Source organism: Porites lutea, chromosome 6 (assembly GCF_958299795.1).
Source record: "Porites lutea chromosome 6, jaPorLute2.1, whole genome shotgun sequence".
In the NCBI taxonomy this organism is placed as follows: domain Eukaryota; kingdom Metazoa; phylum Cnidaria; class Anthozoa; order Scleractinia; family Poritidae; genus Porites; species Porites lutea.
This window is the reverse complement of record NC_133206.1, coordinates 2,353,984-2,373,137: the sequence shown is the minus strand read 5'-3', so window position 1 is coordinate 2,373,137 and position 19,154 is coordinate 2,353,984. Positions and strand designations below refer to the sequence as shown.

At 39.2% G+C, this 19,154-nt stretch overlaps 1 protein-coding gene across 1 annotated transcript; it reads right to left on the bottom strand.

Moving 5' to 3' along the window:
• Positions 1-1,842: 1,842 nt before the first annotated feature.
• On the bottom strand, positions 1,843-17,883 carry LOC140940974 (ubiquitin carboxyl-terminal hydrolase 22-like). Its single transcript, XM_073389932.1, has 16 exons — positions 17,477-17,883; positions 17,243-17,378; positions 17,030-17,143; positions 13,663-13,767; positions 12,433-12,599; positions 11,758-11,905; positions 11,204-11,318; positions 8,781-8,911; positions 8,048-8,135; positions 7,606-7,672; positions 7,177-7,236; positions 6,521-6,609; positions 4,994-5,050; positions 4,499-4,580; positions 3,774-3,838; positions 1,843-3,232 (listed from the first exon to the last, which is right to left on the bottom strand). The coding sequence occupies exons 1-16, from the start codon at positions 17,627-17,629 to the stop codon at positions 3,190-3,192; spliced, it is 1,620 nt and encodes a 539-aa protein (XP_073246033.1). The 5' UTR covers positions 17,630-17,883; the 3' UTR covers positions 1,843-3,189.
• Between the last annotated feature and the right edge of the window lie 1,271 nt (positions 17,884-19,154).

Sequence of the window (19,154 nt, the reverse complement as noted above, 5' to 3'; positions counted from 1 at the left end):
GTTTAAGAGGAAGGGGAGGGGAGAAGGGGGATGACGGCGGGAGCCCAAAACCCACAGTCCGGGGTTAATTTATTTATATAGTCATAAAATGCGTCTTGAAAGAGCGCTTTATAGAGCGCCCGGGGTCTAATGCTTTTTAAAAGCGTGGCTTACCCTATGTATTCGATTAGTACCTCGATCTTGGCGCCGAGCCTCAAATTAGCGCCCACCTTGCATAATCACCCACCCTATAGCCAGGAAAGTTAAAAGCGCCTTACCTCGAATAAGCGCCAACCTTCGTGTTACTCAACCAAAATAAAATATGACCTTACTGGCAATGAGATCGAAATACTGACTAAGTTATACTGGGCGGTACCCCTAAAGATCGAGTTTTCTTATATTTTTAGGAAAAGTACCTGAACAGTTAAAAATCATTGTCATCGTTACGTTTTGTTGCAAAATAAAATTATTACAGTATTGTTGAAAATTGAAAAAGTTTAATAAGCGTCCTGCCTCAAAAAAGCGCCCTCCTCGATTAGAGTTTACCCTCAAAGTCCAAAAATAAAATAAGCGCCCAGGTGCTTAATAATTGAATAAATTAGTAGTTGGAAGCGTTTTTTAAGGCATAAAAAGTTACCAAGAAGTTACCTTTTTTGAAGGACTGGTGAGGCAAAATTGTTTTTTGAGCAATAGCTTAATGAAATGCATTATTACACTATACTTTGTTGCAAGAAATTGTTTCTACCACGTGACAAGGCGGTATTACTAGAGGACAACATAATAAAAATTGCGTGGAGAAGCCATGAATTTGGTTCCCACCAACGAACTTCGTCCTTATCATGACTTTTCCCTTAAAAAATGGGAGGCACCCTACCATTTTCAAAGGACTGGGGATGAGCTTTGTTCTCATCCGGGGGAAACAATTTTGTTTTTGTCCACCAGCATGGCCATTGTGGAGATGAAAATCGGTAATACCTTTGGTTTGTTATTTTGAGAAATTTAATGGAAGACTACTCTTTGGAGTGGTTTATATATAGCCCCTCTTATAGTACGTCGAGGGTTTGTTGGGTTGTTTGCGTGTAGACTACCCCTTTTACCTAACCATGATGTTCACGTCCGCGTGGTACTGAAAAGTATAAGCGCTATATAAATATTTTATCCTTGATTATGATGGTTAAACTTACTCCTGTGCATAGTCCAGTTCTGGCCCATCTTTTAGTGTGACCAATTGCCGGACAGAGGAAAAGAACTGGACTATGGAGTGCATGGACTCAGGACTGGATACACTGACAGTGTTTCGTTACTGTGACCAGTCTCTCAGTCGTTCGTTGGAGTTCATTGGCTCCTAATGGAAAGCGTCTCTAAAGACTGGACGCAGATCAATAAAAAATTAATTGGCAATAAAGCCAAACCCTCCGGCCACTTAAAATTATGGCTAAAAAACGGCGGCTTTAGATGCTTAAGGATGAGTCTTAGAGGAAAGAAAAAGAAAAATTTGAAAGAAAAGTATCACGTAAAATCTAGGGCTAGGGGCACAAACATTTCCGTCCATTTTGTGAGTAATGCTGTGGACAGCCTCGTTCCCGGGATCTGCTCGTTTTGATTACGTGTTCTGCTGTGTCCCAGGATCTTCTTTATGGCGCCGCCATATTGAAAAACGAGAAACCCTGGAGACGACGTTGTGTTGTCGAAGACTTTCGATTCCTGCATAAGCTTTTTGACGTGGTAATCAGTAAACTTGCTGCCAGTGGGCTATCATGATAGTGTACATGTTATTCCGAAAGATTTCCAAGTAATGAGTGCCCACAACCCTAGCTGAATTTCCCAGGAGAGGCGAATGTCAATAAATCAAACAAACCAAAATTATGCAAAGGAATAATTTATTTTAAAACATGTCGTAGGCGCCGAAATACTAGCTTTAGAAAAAAATTACAAATAAATACTCTTCTTCGTATAGTTCATATTTATAGCAAATGGTACAACAAATCTTTGCTTATTAACGACTTTGTACTACGAACCAAGTTAAGTTACTTACAAAACTAACTTACACAAAGATTTATAGCACATAAAGAACATGTCATAGACGTTCACATAATTTACCCCATTCTTGGCACAAAATTGTTCCTTTTTATTGTCATTGTCAAGCCTGGTTTTGCGGTGGCCAAAAATTAAAAAACTATAATTAACTGTCTTTCTTTTAGAAAGTTTTGGAAAGGAAGAAGACAGGAAATAAGGTTTACTTCAGCTTTTCTCGATAAGAAACAGGAATAGCTAACTGAATAACGTGATTTAATTTTTAGAACATTCAAGGTTAAACTATAGCAAAGCCCTTCAAACGAAAGATCTTTAAACCTTTATCGTTTATTGTTTTATATGCTTTGATTTAGCAAAAATGTACAAAATTATCATTAGTTCCTTTTTTTTTTTTAATTTTTCCTTCAACTATTTTTGGGTAGTAGAGATGGTAAAAAAAATAAGAGCCATTAATTTCATCAATCAAAAACAAACACAAGTCCGATATCACCTCGCATCTATTTCAAAAAATTTAAAGAAAACATTTTGTCCTCCGAAAAGCTATTTTGAGCCATGTTTGCCGACAGAGGTTAGATTGTTGCTTGTTTAAAAACTGAGCAGTGAGGTTCTATGTTAAAGAAGTACTTCTCAATAACACTTAACAGAATTCGCCCTCTTGAGAGAAGGATGCCTTTTTTCCGTGCTTGAAACCTGTTGTGCGTTTTTGTTTGAGTTATGATTGGCTACTGTTTATCGTTCTCAGCTGTGATTGATCAAACTTTACAAGGTGACTACGGCTTTAGAACGATCATTTCATCATAAATTCATACTACATCGACCATAAGATCTCGTTGGCGTGTGCAAATTTCACAAAAATGGATAGAAAAGGATTTGTTCAAAGGGTGAACATTTATCGTTTCAAATGAGATCGGTACTAGAAATAGTACTGACTAGACTGACCTCTAAGTAATAAATTGTTTCGTCTTCTTGCGCTTGCTAAATTTTGTAACTGGGTACAAAAATCTGACCAATAAAAGTTAGCGTGATTTTTTAACCAGTCAGAAGCGAGACCTACGTCATTCGGGTTAGGGTAAGCGCAACTTTTCCCGCGCTTTGGTTGCTTTGGAGACAAAAATTTCACTACCTGTATAAAGAAAGCTACTTATCTTAGAACACCTAATTAATCAGTTTCTTTAATTATTCGTACTCTAGGATTTTCTTGTGATAAAACAGTAGATATCTGAAATGGAACGGTAGTAAAAAATAATATTAGAAAATAAACAACAACAACAAAAAAACAGGCTCTTGGTGCTTACGGTTTCCTCAAGAGAGTAGTTTTAAGCTTTAAAGCTGACAGCATGCAGTCTCCACTTCCATACTGTTATCATTTTTTGCAACCACAAAAGTGACTTGTACTAAAAAGTATAACCTTGTCTTGTTCGTTGTACTAGAGTGATCAATTCTACTTAACAATTCCATACCCCGGTGTCAAATGAGATTGATCACGTGACCAGCAAACCGCATCAGCAACTAACAAACACAACGAAGTGGACAGATGGTTTGAATTGTGCAAAATGACCTAAAACCAGCACCTATAACAAAAAAATCGATTGTTTTTCCCTATGCAGCTAAAACAATGTGCAACAAGAAAAGAACTTGCCGTACAGGTCTCCGGGGCATTTAATACAGACTTGTTAAAATCAAATTTCCTTTCTCGAAACTATCCTTTCCTTGATGACTTCTCATATCCATCATATTTTAAGATCGCTGTCAAAACTCACCCTTCACTTTGAAGAACGTCATCCAAGGTTGCTTTAGTTATCCAAGCATCATCGCATTTGAACCACTGAGGAACGCAATGCACAAAAATGTTTAGAAAATCAGTGTGGAGTTGACAGTTATTTTGGAATTTGAAATGAAATCGAAATACAAAAATACAAAATTGGACAGATGATCTCGGAAGCGTACGACAAAGGACATATATTTGAGATCTAATGAAATATAAACCCAAGATATACCTCAATACTGATTGAGTGCTGTAACTACAACGACATTCACGACAATTTTTTGTATGTTTTTCGCCTAGCTCCTATACGGCTTTCCAGGCCCGCACATTTGTTATTTTTTGGAGAAGTATTGAACCGAGACAAAGGGCCACTTCTTCCCCTCAGCACGAGACCAATCCGAAACGCACTGACGGTGGGGCTTAAATTTTGAGGTCTTGGGACTAAGAAAGGTAAAATACAGCATTTATTAGGTTTATAAGTGACGGTGTCTTGCATGCTGCAGCTGAGACAAGCAGTGGTTACTGAATACACGCTGTGTAGCGATGAAGAGTGAAAGATGGTAGATGGTAAACTTGGTAAAAAAATGAGAATGGCGTTATCGAAATCGTTAGACAAATTAAAAAAACTGAGTCCCAAACAGAATTTGAACCCAAAACCTTTCAGATACTAGTTGGTCGCTCTACCCACTTCCGGTACGAAGGAACTCATTAGTTTCAAACCTGCTGTTGTTGGCGAATGAAGCATGTGTAATGACCGACTTCCAGTGTACCACTGTGATTTACTACCGCGAATAATGTGTATCTGGAAGAACAAACAAAAACACCAATCCATTGATAAGAAAGGTACCTCTGTTGTGATTTTCAGTGATTTTTACAGAAAAAAAATATTTTGAGAAAATTTTGAGCGGTAAACATGATGTATTACGACATTGTGAAAATGGTGCATTGCACGTGAGAATGAGTCAGTGTTGTGTCAACTGGCACCATGGGAATGTTTTGGGTCTCTATCGCTCCTAATATTGGCTAATGCGAGGTTGCACAGGAAACTGGTTCAAAATGTCTCACAGTTTAACTCAACATATCACCGACTCTGTCTCACGTGGAACCTCTAATTGGCCATTACAGACGGCATACCGTCAGTTCCGACGGCTATGTTTGTCTAGGCAGATAGTCGACCTTAAAAAAAACTATTTAAGACCTGGGACAACAACTTACTTGGAATCACATGATAGCGTAGACTGACTGTGATCATTAGCACCATTACCGTTCAACCTAAAAATGAAAAAAACAAAAAACAAAAAACAAAAAACAAAAGATTATTCATGGTAATAGAAAAGCCACTGGTGTTATGGCATTGTTTGTCGTAATCATTTGTTTGACGTACTCCGAAAAAGAAACTATTGCCTTCTTATAGCGACTTTGTTAATTAGGGGCGTTTTTGACAAAGGTGACTCATGTATATAAATGACAGTCATGATTAGTGAACTGCATGGAGACATTGCAGAAATATGGGACAACGCATGATCCCTTTTCCTGCCTTCGCTGGCTGTGAAATTGATTGAAGCTTCTCAAGGCGCTCCACTCACGCCGTAAAACAGTACAGAATTGATACAGAATGCTTCGTCATATCATCGACTTCAAGAGGTCACACTATACCGGATAGCTCTTGCTTTGGCTCGAAAACCATACCGGATAGGGCTTCTGTTCACATATAAGAACGATGATTTCGGCGCGATTTCTGTAACGGAGCGAAGCTGCCCCGCGTTATCTCTAAACTGGAGAGTCAAATATGGGATAAGTGTTCACACTATACCGGATAGATTTTGCGCAGGCACAAAAACCATACTGGATAGGGCTTCTGTTCACACATAAAAACGGTGATTTTGACGCGATTTCTGCAGGGAGCGAAGCTGCCCCGCGTTATCTCTAAACTGGAGAGTCAAATATGGGATAAGTGTTCACACTATACAGGATAGATTTTGCGCAGGCACAAAAACCATACCGTATAGGGCTTCTGTTCACACATAAAAACGGTGATTTTGACGCGATTTCTGCAAGGGAGCGAAGCTGCCCCGCGTTATCTCTAAACCGGAGAGTCACATCTGGGATAAGTGTTCACACTATACCGGATAGATTTTGCGCAGGCACAAAAACCATACTGGATAGGGCTTCTGTTCACACATAAAAACGGTGAGTTCGGCGCGATTTCTGTAACGGAGCGAAGCTACGCCGCACCGATCTCTATAGTGGAGAGTTGCATATCGGATAGGTGTGCATACTATACCGGACAGCTTTTCGTGTCCGCACGGAAATCATACCGTATAGGGCTTCTGTTCATACATAAGAACGGTGATTTCGGCGCTGTCTCTGTAACGGGGCGAAGCTGCCCTGCGCATCGCGCCGATCTCGAAAAAGGAGCGTCACTTATCGGATAGGTTCGTGGTCTCACTTTGGTCAGTACAATGTAAAGAGGTATTCGGACCGTACGGGAAGTGGATAAATAAGAGCAAAGACTGGAATCCACTGAGGGGGAAGTAAATATTCAAGAGTGAGGTCTGGGATTTAGTTCGCCAAACACTCTCTTAAAACCGCTCCGAAACGATGTTCGATGTATGTGAACGACTTTTTCCATTCCTGTTCCTTATGCGGTCGTGTGAACATAGCCTTTGTCAGAGGAAACGTAAAACATCTCATTTACATAATTTTCGCTCTGAACACAAAAACTCTGGAGGAATAACATACCTTGACGCGGTAAAAGGTGCCATATCTAATTGTTGGGGAAAGGGAATGTACGTAGATATTTTCTTAGATTTCTTCGAGTGTTCAAAACGCTGAAAGATAAAACACCCAGAACGATTGAAATTGTTATTTAGCTCACATTTACCTCCAATCAGGCGTTATTCTATGCGAGGAGGAAAGCTGGCGGATCTTTCGGAGGGTGTAGAAACAGGGAAACTCTAAACTAAACAAATCCCCTATAATGGGGGTTCATTGAGCTGCCAGCTGCGCGATGCAGTGGTATAATATACGGCCCAAAAGCTGAAGCTTAAATTTGTACTTATAGTCACATTACTTTTTAATTTTATTTTTTTGTGGCCACTGAAGCCGAACTACGAATGACTTTGAAGTTTAGATAGGACAAATAAATAAATATAAGTTAATGCCAGAATTTTGTTTGCGTTCTAAGTCTATTTGTTTGTATCTGAAATGACAACCCCCCTACCCTTGAAAATCAAATGATCGTCCCCATCGCAGGGGGACGGGACACGCAACGCCTTCTTTGTCATGAGGCCACCATTTTGTCCTTTTTCGACATACACAATTCTTAGAACTTAATTAAGTACTGTCACAGGCTGCCCAAAAATAAATCCGACATGAGAAATACGGGTACGGCTTACCTTAAAATGAAAACATACTACAATAGGTAACTTTTTCATAGTTAATTGCTTGGTAGATTCCTACAAACAAGAAACGACACTTAGAATCCCGTTCAACAAGATCCCTCTTTTTTCTACAAAATCATAAACTAATATTGCATAAGATGGTTTGAACAATATATTGGCCCATGTTGGATTTTGTTGGACAATGTTGGACCAACATGTCAGAACGTTGTGAGACCTTGTTGAGCCATATATCAATGGCAACAATTGTTCCTTATTAAATCGTGAGAGCGTCCATTTTCTCGAAGCTATGTGTGTTAAATTACTTCAAAATGTAATACCACTATCTAAGATCAAACCTAAACAGCACTCATTGAAAATCTGTTCATACCGCACTGATAAAAATGTAACAATTTCAACGCAAATTTAATAAAAAACGGCTCTTACCTGATATGTCTGACATTGACTACATTTTATCTTTGCTTCGCTTCCTAGTCTCTCGGGCCTTGTAAATCTAATAAAAACATCAAAGTGTGCAATGTATCTATGTATTTCTATTTATGACAACAATGCAGTGGTGATGCAAAGGGGCAGCTAACTTAACCTGGCGGAGCTTTCTGAAAAGAGCTTGTCATTAAAATGTCCATGACACTGCAATAAGGCAGTAAAAATCCACTGTATGAAAAAACAGCTCTTACAAAATAATCGTTTGCATCCACAATGCCAAGTTTCATTTCTTTAATTATTTTAATTCTTTCCTTATTTTATTTTCCAAAGATTTTTCAGCGGGTTTTCGCAAGAGCTACTGTATACACATTGGGAAAATCAAAAATAAAATTAGCTTTAAAAACAAGATGAAGAAACAAAACATTAAAGATTATTTTTCTACCTTCTTAAACAATCTACAAGTGACTTGGGAACGAAGCTTTCATCATGGTGGCTACTGTCTTCTGTAAGCTGAGACTGACCAATTTCCTCTGCACAACGAGAAAGAAAAAAAAACAGTCAATTAACAAACACATATTTCTATTTTTTATTTTAGCTTCAATGGAAGAAAAATAAAACGCACAACAGTCCGAGAGTATAGTCACGCCTACAGTGTGGAACCCAGACTACGAGCAGTCTCTCTTTTTTCTTAGGTCCGTCAAGCGAAACACAGAGACATGAAATGACCACACGCGTGCTGAAGGCACAAGACGGGAGAGGCCGGACTCGCGCGCGCGTGCAGTTTCCCACTAAATCTTAACAAAGAAAGATACTGCTTGCAGTGTATGTGAAACCCAGGATGTTTAACATTATTGGTTAGGAATGTCCACCTAGACCAGTCTGTTCGAAAAAGCCTATTTCCAGCTCGACCAGTCTGTTCGAAAAAGCCTGTTTCCAGCTCGACCAATCTGTTCGAAAAAGCCTATTTCCAGCTCGACCAGTCTGTTCGAAAAAGCCTATTTCACTCGAAAAATAGGCACCTTTGCCGTTAGTCATTAAAGTGGAACAAAACCAATATACTGGAGAGCACTGGGAGACGACAAACAACTGAAATAAATAACTTCAGTTTAACATTCTAAATCTGCGTTAGTATATTGTTAATCCTCATACTTGTTGCCTATTGAGCAGCTCTTTACCTGGTATCGTTGGCTCAGGAGTAGAAGCAGCTGAGGCTCCTGAACTGCTTTTGCCATTTCCATTACTATGATCAACATTACCAAGATCCAAAGAGATATCCCAGAAAGGATCAATAGTCGTAGACACACTCCTATAAAAGAATCGCATGCCATTTTAAGACTTCCTAATTCTCACGTTCCTCTTACAGTAGGACCTTTAAGAAGCCACGACAGAAACGAAAAACTCAAAAAGACAATAGGCTTAAAGAAAAACAGCAACTGCTTGCTTTTACCCACATGTGGGCATTTGTAAGACCTTGAAGAACGAGTTCACAGTGCCTTTCGAAATATTGCCAATAATAACTAATGAGTTCCTGCACTGTTAACTCAGCCTTGCAATTTTTGCTCATTAATATCCTCCATTTGGATGCGTTACTTCTGTTTTGTCACGTTGGTCCTTGTTTACACAATTTACAATTTTTGAAAAGCATCAACTCTGCCTTTACTCACACTTTTTGCTACATTTCTTCACCGTCCCAGTACAACTATACAACGAGAAATTCCATAATTTCACGAATTAGCCTTTCTCCGTTTTAAACTTGAATACACACCCTAAGAATCTCGTTCTGACAAACCAAGCGGATTGAAATAATCATGATGAAATTTGCATGAACACCAAGTCACATTACTGGCGATGTTTTAGCTACTGACACCGTCATTGTATCTTGAACAGAGTCCAAACGTATCGTTTTTCATTAAAAACGAATATTTTTCTATCTCTTCCAAAAAACTATCGTCATCACGTTTCAGTTACGGTAATTTTTCTAGATTGAGCATAGATCATTTCGTTTTCATGAAAAACTTACGGAATTACTCTCTGGCTCGAGAGCGTTTATAAAAGGTTAGCTGAGGTTTTCGGTGAGTGTTCTCATCGGTTATGTGTAGACGGGATAAAAAATCATTTTTTCCAATAAAAACGACAGTTGTGGACGGGGGCCAACTGCCTATTAGGAAGCTTTAGCAACGACTGCGGCGACGGCAACGAGAACGGCAAAAAAGCAATAGGTTATTGCAATAGGTATAGATCAGTGAAAAAAAAAACACAACTTTGAACGTGAAGCACGCCCTTTTGGTACCTCTTTTGCGACTACGACGTGAAATGTCCTAATTCCACGTTTTATGAAGGACGTGAACATCACAAATGACCGAAATTTTCTTTTTCTGAACTTAGAATGGCTTTTGGAATTCAACTCGAGAAAAATTCGCTAACATTTGACAAATTGAACGAGATCATCATCGGAGAGTCGAGACACTGGGGCAGATGGTGGGGGTGAAGGAAAGTCTAAGCGGGCGGAAAAAAATGGCGCAAATAAAAGTAAAGAACGGGGTGAAGAGCCCAGTTTTCATTATTTTTTTGTTTTTTGAGTTTTGTGTGCATCTTTTGAAAAGAAAACTGTTGCTACCGTTCCAAAGCATCTCCTGTGTAGTTTTAATCTGTTACGTGCCGACGTCATCCTTGGTTCAAACCTTTTGGATGTGGACAGGAAACAGAGCAGCTGACTTTCAAGTTAAAACAGGCGGAGAAGTTGGAAAATTCTGGACTTATGAGGTACGATTAGACTCTATCTATTCATTAAATATGGACTTGTATTAGTCGACTAAGGCACGTAGGGCCAGCTGTTGTACCACATTTTAAAACGTGCGGAAAGAGAACGTCTAAAACAAGGTTTCATCCATTGTTAACCGTTATGTTTTCTGCTTTCTCATCGCGCGCTTTGTCGGGTTATTTATTATATGAAGTGTCCTCCGGACCGGGTAAGCTTTCCCTTTTCGGCGCTGACTCTCTTTCCAGGTCTGTTCACTGCGCCCCTGATGAGAATGGCAGACTTCTGAGCAGATTATAACTTTTAAATTACCATCAGTCTATGTTCCCGTTTACATTAGCGAGCTCACTAGAACTTAATAACAGAGTACCATAGCTATTTCTCAATTTCTTGTATCGTCGTTAAATGAGTATCATCACATTTAGTTTGTTAAGAAAACTCTAACGTATTTGTGGCTATTTTTCCCGCAGCTACATGCAGTTTACGCTCAATGAACTAATGTGTGGTCATTGAACTACTGGTTTGATTATTGAACTGTTGCGTAGTTATTGAACTAACGAAAAACCTGCCCGTTCTTTACTTTTCTTCGCGCTATTTCCCCCCGCCCGTTTAGACTTTCCCTCGCCCTTCCACCCCCCCCCCCCCCCCCCCCCACACACACACTCCCCATCTGCCCCTGGGTCTCCGAGGATGGAACAAGATGGAATGTAAGAGCGAAGAAGTTTGACGCAGCGCGAATTCCCTTTTTGTTTGATGTTTATGCTGCCGTCACCGTCGTACATGTAGATAGTTAAACTCCTGAACAACATGGGAAAGGAATGGAAAAAAAACCCTTACTACCTGCATGTTTGACAAGTAACATCTGATTGAAGACCTCCAGTGAATATTCTATCAATTATACAGTTACATCTGTTGGGATTATTAGGAACCAAAATCTCCTTGTTTGGGGCATCCTCTAAAGAGAATCAGAACATAAAACAAGATTTGGCGAAAATTGTCTAGAGGATAACATTATTAGCAGAACCATAACGAAACTGTGGTGAAGGAGTAAGACAAAAACTTTTGAGTTTATCACAACTGACTTGTATTGGCCACAATAAAGATCCAGTTCCAAAGACGGTGTTTCAAGCGACCGGTCACTTAGCTCAGTGTTGGCTAAACCTCAAAACGCCTTCACCTTCTTTAAGTCACTTTGCTGTGGTCAATATACCTGATAAAGTATAGTTGATTTTTCCTTTTTTTAATCACCCTGAAGTTGTAAACGTTTTTAAAAAGTTTTCCAATTTCAGAATTATCCAACTTCTCTGTCTCCACTCATTAAAATTTTTAAAACTCATCAATACAGAGGTTCCTGTAATTGACAAATATTGACATAATTTATTTTATCAACGCACCTTTGCAATACTGATGAAGTACATCAAGGGCAGCAATAAAGAACTCATGTGCATCTTGCTGTTCATAACCAGCTAAATGGCGGGCATGTGTCCAAACAAGATGAAGCAGTTTAAAAGGTGTATGTGGATTCTTTTGACCCGAATAGAACTGAAAGACGAAAACATTTATGCAAGGTATGTTGTAGTCTGCTAACACAAAACTGCAACTGATTTGATGTTTTCTATGACTATCTAAATCATGCAAAGATTTAGATCACTGCAGCGGTATCACAGGGGTCAAGGGTTAGAATCCCATCGAGCCTGAATTTTCTCATGCCTTCTTTTTGCTGTGATGATATTCTCTTCAATTACTTCTCGATTCCACGGTTCAGATTAGAAATGAAATTCATATGTTCATTGTTTAATATAGTCTAGAGTATCTGATAACAACATACATGCAATTTTTTGGTAAACTGAGCACTACAGGTTAATAATAGTGTAAATGCAATGCTACAATTCAACCAACACTGAAGAGGATATGATAGTGGTCAGACTTAAGAAGGAGAATTTCAAGTTACCACTACACATAAACTACATGAGGGATATACAGGGAGAGGGGGGGGACTGATACCACAGCTTCATACAAAAAAACTAAAATCTTGACTTTCTAATAATCATACTATTAATTTTATTCACCTCCTGGAAGACGGACCCGACTTCACAAACAATACACTGATCTCTTTCTCCAGTACAGACATGCTGATCAGACAAGAAATAGTCTCTCAGTAATGGAGTGTGAGTCAAAGCCTGGACTATACAGTTCATGAAACATGTATTCCCAAGGTTAGTAAGTCCTCTTAAACCTGCAATAAAGTAAAAAATGGACATCACTCAAAAGACAAGAGTAAATTGAACTATTACAAGTACAGTGTATTTTAGAGTTTCTTGCAAATAGTCTCTGAGATAGGGTAGGAATTCTTTGTGTGTAGTCTAGATTCAGCTGAATCTGGTCTGTTGTAAGCTATTAGGGTTTCAGAATCCCAGTGACACATGTCTGCACAAATTTCACAAAACAATACAGAGGCCCTTTAACGAGAGGGCATGTGTATTTTCTAGTGTGAATTTCAAAACCCCTTGTTTTGCATACTGAAAAGAGAAAAAATTGACCTGTGCAAATTTTTTTAGACAAGACTAATTTTATGCACACATGTAGATATTTTATCAGTTAATATACATGCATGCCTATTGGCAGAGCGCTCAATGCAAGGACTAAAGCATTATCGAGGTGATCTGATCCGACTTGGCATTTTATTACTATTTAGTTTTGTACCGCACAACATATGTGGCCCTCAGATAAAATTACTAAATGAAAAGTTTGTTACAGCACACTCTGATACTACACATGCGCGCACAGAATTTCTGGAATTTGAATCAGAAACTATTGTGTGACAACTGTAGCAGATATAAAGCCAATGAGGAGAAATTTGTGCGCATGCCTGTAAGAAGGTAACAAGTTCATTTTACTTGTTCTAGCTCCCAAGATCGGGTCTAGTTGCAAATGATAAAATATTTTTCCCAGAGGCAGTTTGAAGAGGGATTGAAAGGCACTGCTTGCTTTAAAATCTACCAAGTTACATTAAATTCTTTCTTAGTGTCTTTCAAATGCCAGATATACTTGCAAAGTTCTGTTCTGAGTCTCTTGTTTGGGTCTCTGAAAGAATTATGGTTCGTGTATCTGGTCTTGAAAGATTTCTTAGTAAGACCTACATAGGTCTCGGCTGGCCTTTTGACCTCCATTGTCAATGTGGCTTGGTAGACCACGAATGATCTTAAGCATTATTACCATCCATAAGGCAATGAGCTGGTTGACGGCAGTTACATGCTTTAGCTGGTGTCTGTAATACTGACAAACATTTTTTTACTCACCTATAAAAGAATTCTTCTCCACCTTGATTCTCTTTTTGTTCTCTTTGAGAAGTTGAACCTCTGATTTGTTTGGTTCCCAAGGAATGTACTTAACACGGCCTTTTCCTGTGTACGTACAAGAAGTATTATTTATACAAACTATGATGTGAAATTCTTCCTGAGAAGTAGGGCATTTCCAAGTTCAAAATCCCTTACGTTCAAAATGCCGGGAGCCAAATACTGGTACAAGATCTTCCCAGGGAGGGAAGAGGGTTATTGGGACAATTTTGGCTATGATGCGGCTGGCCTCTCTTGACCCCTACCCCAGTTCTGTGGCGAAATTACAGACCCCCATCTATCACCTCTGGGCAAAATGTAACTTTTGGGACCCCAACTTAGTCACTTTCTGTCACTTTTTTAAATGTAAATCTTTCCATTTTTAAATCTCTACTCACCAGAATTTTCCTACCCCTAAAGTCCCAAATATGTGTGACCCCATTCTTTATGGAAATGCAACCCCATTATTTTCAATACAGTTGTTACCCCCCGCCCCCTCCCTCAGGAAAATTGTCCATGTGAAAATTACATGTAGTTTTATTTGAATAAGAACAGAACATAGTCTTCAGAACAGAGACTTCACACTCATCCCCAATGGAAGTACCAATTCGTTGGTTTATATCGACATTGTAGCCATAGAGAAGTATCCTAATTAATACGCACATACATGTAAGTGCCCAACTACTAACTAAATATGAGCAGCCAATGGAGTGTTTGATGTCTGCACATAAAGTAACAGTGAAGACAGAAAAAGTGCATGTAAAAGATTTTATTTAAGTTTACAACTCATTTTACGAGTCACTGGTGTTTTAAAAATAATGGATTGGTCACTGGTGGCTTTAACAACAAAATTACAAAATTAGTACAAGAGGAGACTTAATTTGCTTAAAAGTAAAACCTTGTATTTTGCAGAGAGATTTAACAGTAAATGCATACAGTTTAATAAACTGGTGAAAATTTTGTTAATCAAGTACAGTAATCAAATCAATCACCTTCTTGTAATTTATTTATCTGTAAAAGCTGACACTATGCCTGGGTTTGAAGGCTAGTTTAAGTCACACAAGTGTCTTGGTTATCACTTGTCAGATCTACTATTTTAAGCAGAAAATGCAGATTAAAATCTGTTTTAAAAATATTGTTGGAAAAAATGTCTCTTGGAGGACAACATGGAAAACTTATGGTTAAAAGAAAATCACCATACAGCAGGTTTGACTAGCTGGGGTGCTTACCATTTACGCAAACCAACCGGGTAGAAATCTTGTGTATAATATAAAACCACAAAATCTGACATGGTGGGAGAAAGCTAGAACCCATACAAAGTATATCCAGCTGAGCAGACTAAAAATAGCTGAAAAATTGCATCGCCTCAAATCACAGCCCTTATTTTTAGAAGCTTCCCAAATGGAATGGCACAAACCATTTGATTTTCCAACTGGAAATTTCCAGTTTTCACCTGTAAATGGTACCCCAGTACCCCAGGTGTTTTAATCGCCCAAGGCTGTGCTCTAAGGAAAATTGAAGGGAGCCCAGTGCTCTGAAACTGTAAAATCTAGGGTGCCCAGCATATGATTTGTATGAAAAATCTGAGATTTTCTAGTCGCCCGAGGGCAAAAGTTAGGCGCCAGGGGCCACCGGGCTCTGCTAGAGCACAGCCCTGTAAATCTATCACTAGAATCAGTCTTGGGTAAAAATTTAGTGATGAGTGTTTATTTTTATTTTTTAAAATTTGTACAACTAAATTTTTTTAAATAATGTAGTAGGAAAACAACATTTGAAACTTGTGGTTATCCTGCCTAAACCAAGTGTGGACTGTTACCAGAATGCACTGGGATATAAGTTGGGTTTTTTTATGGATTTAATATTCACAGAGAATGTGATCAAAAACGTTTTTAAGAATAATGTTGTGGGAAAACATGAGTCGAGAAGAACAAAATTTAAAACTGAAGAGTTCCTCCTTCTTTTCTACAATATTATTGTTTTGGAACTTTGAATACTGGTTGCTTAATAGAGGGTGCTTGCTTAAAAGGTGGCCGCTTAATGGAGGCTCAACTTTAGAGACAATTGGGATCAAATTTCGTGGGAATGATAGTGCCTGTTTAAGCCTGGATGGTGCTTTGTAAAATTTTACCCATGAAGTTAGCTTATCCGGAAGAAATGACTCTTTGCTACGAGTTTCATCCCAGTGATGACCTATTCTCTGGTCTCTTAAAGTCATCAAAGAAAAAGCGATATCTAATTTGTTACAGGAGGGACCCAACTAAAGCAGGGTAATATTTAAAGAAACTGTTAATTTTCCGCATGGAAAAAGGGTCACTCCTTTTTGTAGAATCTCCCAATTTTTTTTTGTGGGTCTCCAGATCTTCCTTTATCAGAGGTTGGCAGGTCTGATGATCCTTGGTGAGGAAGAAAGGCTACTAACTGGATGGAAAAAATCTGCGAGCGAAGAGAGCTGAACAAGGGACTGGGGAGGAGGAAAGAGCAGTGTCCCTTTTCCTCGTTATCCCTTGGTTGGTTTGCCTCTTTCTTTGCACTCACCCTTTTTCCCCAACAAGATGCCTGGTCCCAGATCCAAAAATTTCTACAGCTACACCCCTGGGGAAGGGAGGTTGAAAAAAGGAGAGCTTTTTCAAAAGAAAAGCCACAGAAAACTCAATTTGTCAAATTGATTTGTATTTTAGTTAAGAAAAGAATTTATTCAAACCTAGTGGTGACAATTATATTTACTTTTTCCTCCTTCTTATCAAAAGTCAGCATATTATTGTCGGAGAATTCGTTAATTTGTTCAGGATTTATGTCTGGGCAGGTCATCAGAGCTTTATCAATATTAAAACGGCCACTCTGTTATTAAAGAGAGAGATAAGATTAAAATCATTTGGTTAAAATTAGAACACTTTGCAGAAATGGTAGCCACTAGCTTAACAATCTGGACGTAAGCAGATGACAAGTCAAACAGCTTGTCCAACAACGTTGATATAACAATCGGATTAAATACCGGTTCTAGGAAACGAAAAAAGAACGATGAGTACATGTACATGTAGGCTAGGAGCAAAAAATGATGAACCACTATTACCCTTCTAACATTAGATGTAGCAAGTAAACAATTACCAAAGATAAAAGATGATGTGTACGTTATAACCTAAACAGTATAATTGTACAATTAACTTATTTCCTTTATTTGCGTGCAACAGCATAATGTGACACAAAATAAACTGCTTGAAACTATTTAATATTTACAATGCGCGTAAACGCCTCATGATTTGCCTTATGCATTATATTAATAGTTTAACTATTAAACTTTTTCTCTGCACTGATCAACACTGTATGATCCTACCTAACGTCTTCCAGGCCCTGACGCTCTGTTCGACGCAAATTTTCTCCAAATCCAGATCGTATACATTGTCTTTGCACACGAAACAGTAGACTGCACCATGCGTCAAATCCAAAGCTAAAAAATCGGAGTAAAACAAAATTATTGTGAAACGGAAATTTCATAGATGATCAAGGGAGACACAGAAGTATAAACGAAAGTAGATGGTTTCCGTACCTAGAGAATGGCCTGTTGATTGCGCGTGAAGGTGAATGTGCCGGTTTCCGGTGTAGCAACCGAAATAAACGCACAAAAGGCAAGAGTGAAGACGGCTGGAGTAGGTTCCACACTCGTGACAATGGCACAAGCTGGCCTTTAGTCAAGAAAAATATAAAAACAACATCATCATAAGGCTAGCAGTGTTTCAGACCACTGGACCTCCATCAAGGAAATCTACAACTGGTGTTGTACCTTTCGCTTCCTTGCTTCACGCGAACCGCAACAGACGAAATGCGCGTGAATTTTGCGAAAGACTCTCAACCCATCGGCTTTTTTAAAGTCTTTCAGGTGTGGGCAGGAACACATCCTGCGTCTTCCGGCCGAACGACGCCGAAGATCAATCATAGACGCGAAGAAAAATAGCCAAAACTCAAATCAACGGCATTTCAGATACAAAGAAACATGTGCGAGATATATCTGCGCAGAAAACAAACCAACAGCGCACGAGAAGCCGGACTGGATATAGCCTTATGTGATTGGACAACTTAGACAATCGATTGCCAAATTTGGAAGATATATTGACCGCGAATTTTGAACCGATTAGGCGCGAATTTTTTCTTGTTTGTGTTGTTTTCTTTGTTGCAATGACATTCCTAATTTGCAAAGCAGTCGTGTACTGGTAAAAAAGAGGACCAATCCCCCAAAGCGTTGCGGATCCAGCAACAAACGTGATCTACTTTGCGAAATGCGATCAATCGCTCAAGCTTATAGAGGGAATCTAGGGAAAGTTGTAACATTCTACTGCTCCAGGTCAAATATCTGCTGTCAGAAATAGTAGAAGCAGGACTGGATGTGGGATCTGTGCCGACCATTCCTAGCCTCTCACGCGGGTGTTTTTAGAGGAGCTCGTTTTCCATCCCTCCCCACCAACGCCTGCTCAACGAAAAACAATATCCTTTCCCATTGTTTGTGGGGAGGGATGAAAAACGAGCTCCCCTATAAACGCCTGCGTGGGGGGCTAGACCACCCCTGCCTGAAAAATGCTTTTTTAAGAGGAGAGGTCACCGTCGGCGGTTTTTCGGTTTTCATTGATTTTATGTTGCGGTTTCGCGGTTGCTTTTCTTTAGTAATATCTGCTCTCTCAGCTCGGCTTTCTTTATGGTATTTCGGCAAAAAAAAAATTAAATTAAATTTCCGGTATTTACCCTCGGCAGTATTTATGGCACTAATGCTAGTGGGGCCAAGCAAATGCCTGAAACAAATAATTTAAATCAAATATAATAGGGTTTTAAAAAATCCCAACTGGCCGGAAGACTTTCGAGAACAAATCCAGCTAGCGGTCAAGGCGGGTCTTGAACTCGAGGCCTCCGAATTGCAAGTCCAGCGCTCTATAAAAATGAAAGCCCTCCTAGTCCGAGCGTTGCATGCTTTCCCGTTCTTTCGACGTCCAAAGGAAATCTCCTTAACTACATATAGGTTATGTCGAGGTTACTTCCACGTGAGTGTCAAGGTCTAGTTATATGGGCGAATGGGGGAACGCGCATAGTCAACCATCCAACTTGAGTTGGTTATCCACTCGAGCTCTGACTGAAAATCAGCTTCTTAAGTCCAAACCCAGAGACCAACTGTTAACATTGAGAAAGTTGTCCCGGACATCCGGTGAAAGTAGGGTTGTCAAGGAAGTAGGGACTTAAAGATTCAACGACGCCACGGCAACGAGAACTTAAAAAAAAAACAATAGGTTTTATAAGCAAAACAATATCACGCTTTTTTGTACATTTCTTTGCCCGTTTTTGCACGACTACTACGTGAAAATGCCTAATTTCGCGTTTTATGGAGGACGTAAACAAGCAACGACAAAATTTTATTTCTCCTTCTGGACTTGGATATGGTCCCAAATAATTCAACTCAAAGAGGGTTCGCCTACATT

What these genes read in the sequence shown, in the direction of transcription:
- LOC140940974 (XM_073389932.1), bottom strand. Translation starts at nt 17,629, where the DNA reads ATGATTGATCTTCGGCGTCGTTCGGCCGGAAGACGCAGGATGTGTTCC. An exon ending in GGAGAAGAATTCTTTTATAG is followed by an intron (nt 12,600 to 13,662) that starts GTGAGTAAAAAA and finishes ACTTTATTGCAG; the next exon opens with GTTTAAGAGGACTTACTAAC. An exon ending in TAGTATGTTTTCATTTTAAG is followed by an intron (nt 6,610 to 7,176) that starts GTAAGCCGTACC and finishes TTTATCTTTCAG; the next exon opens with CGTTTTGAACACTCGAAGAA.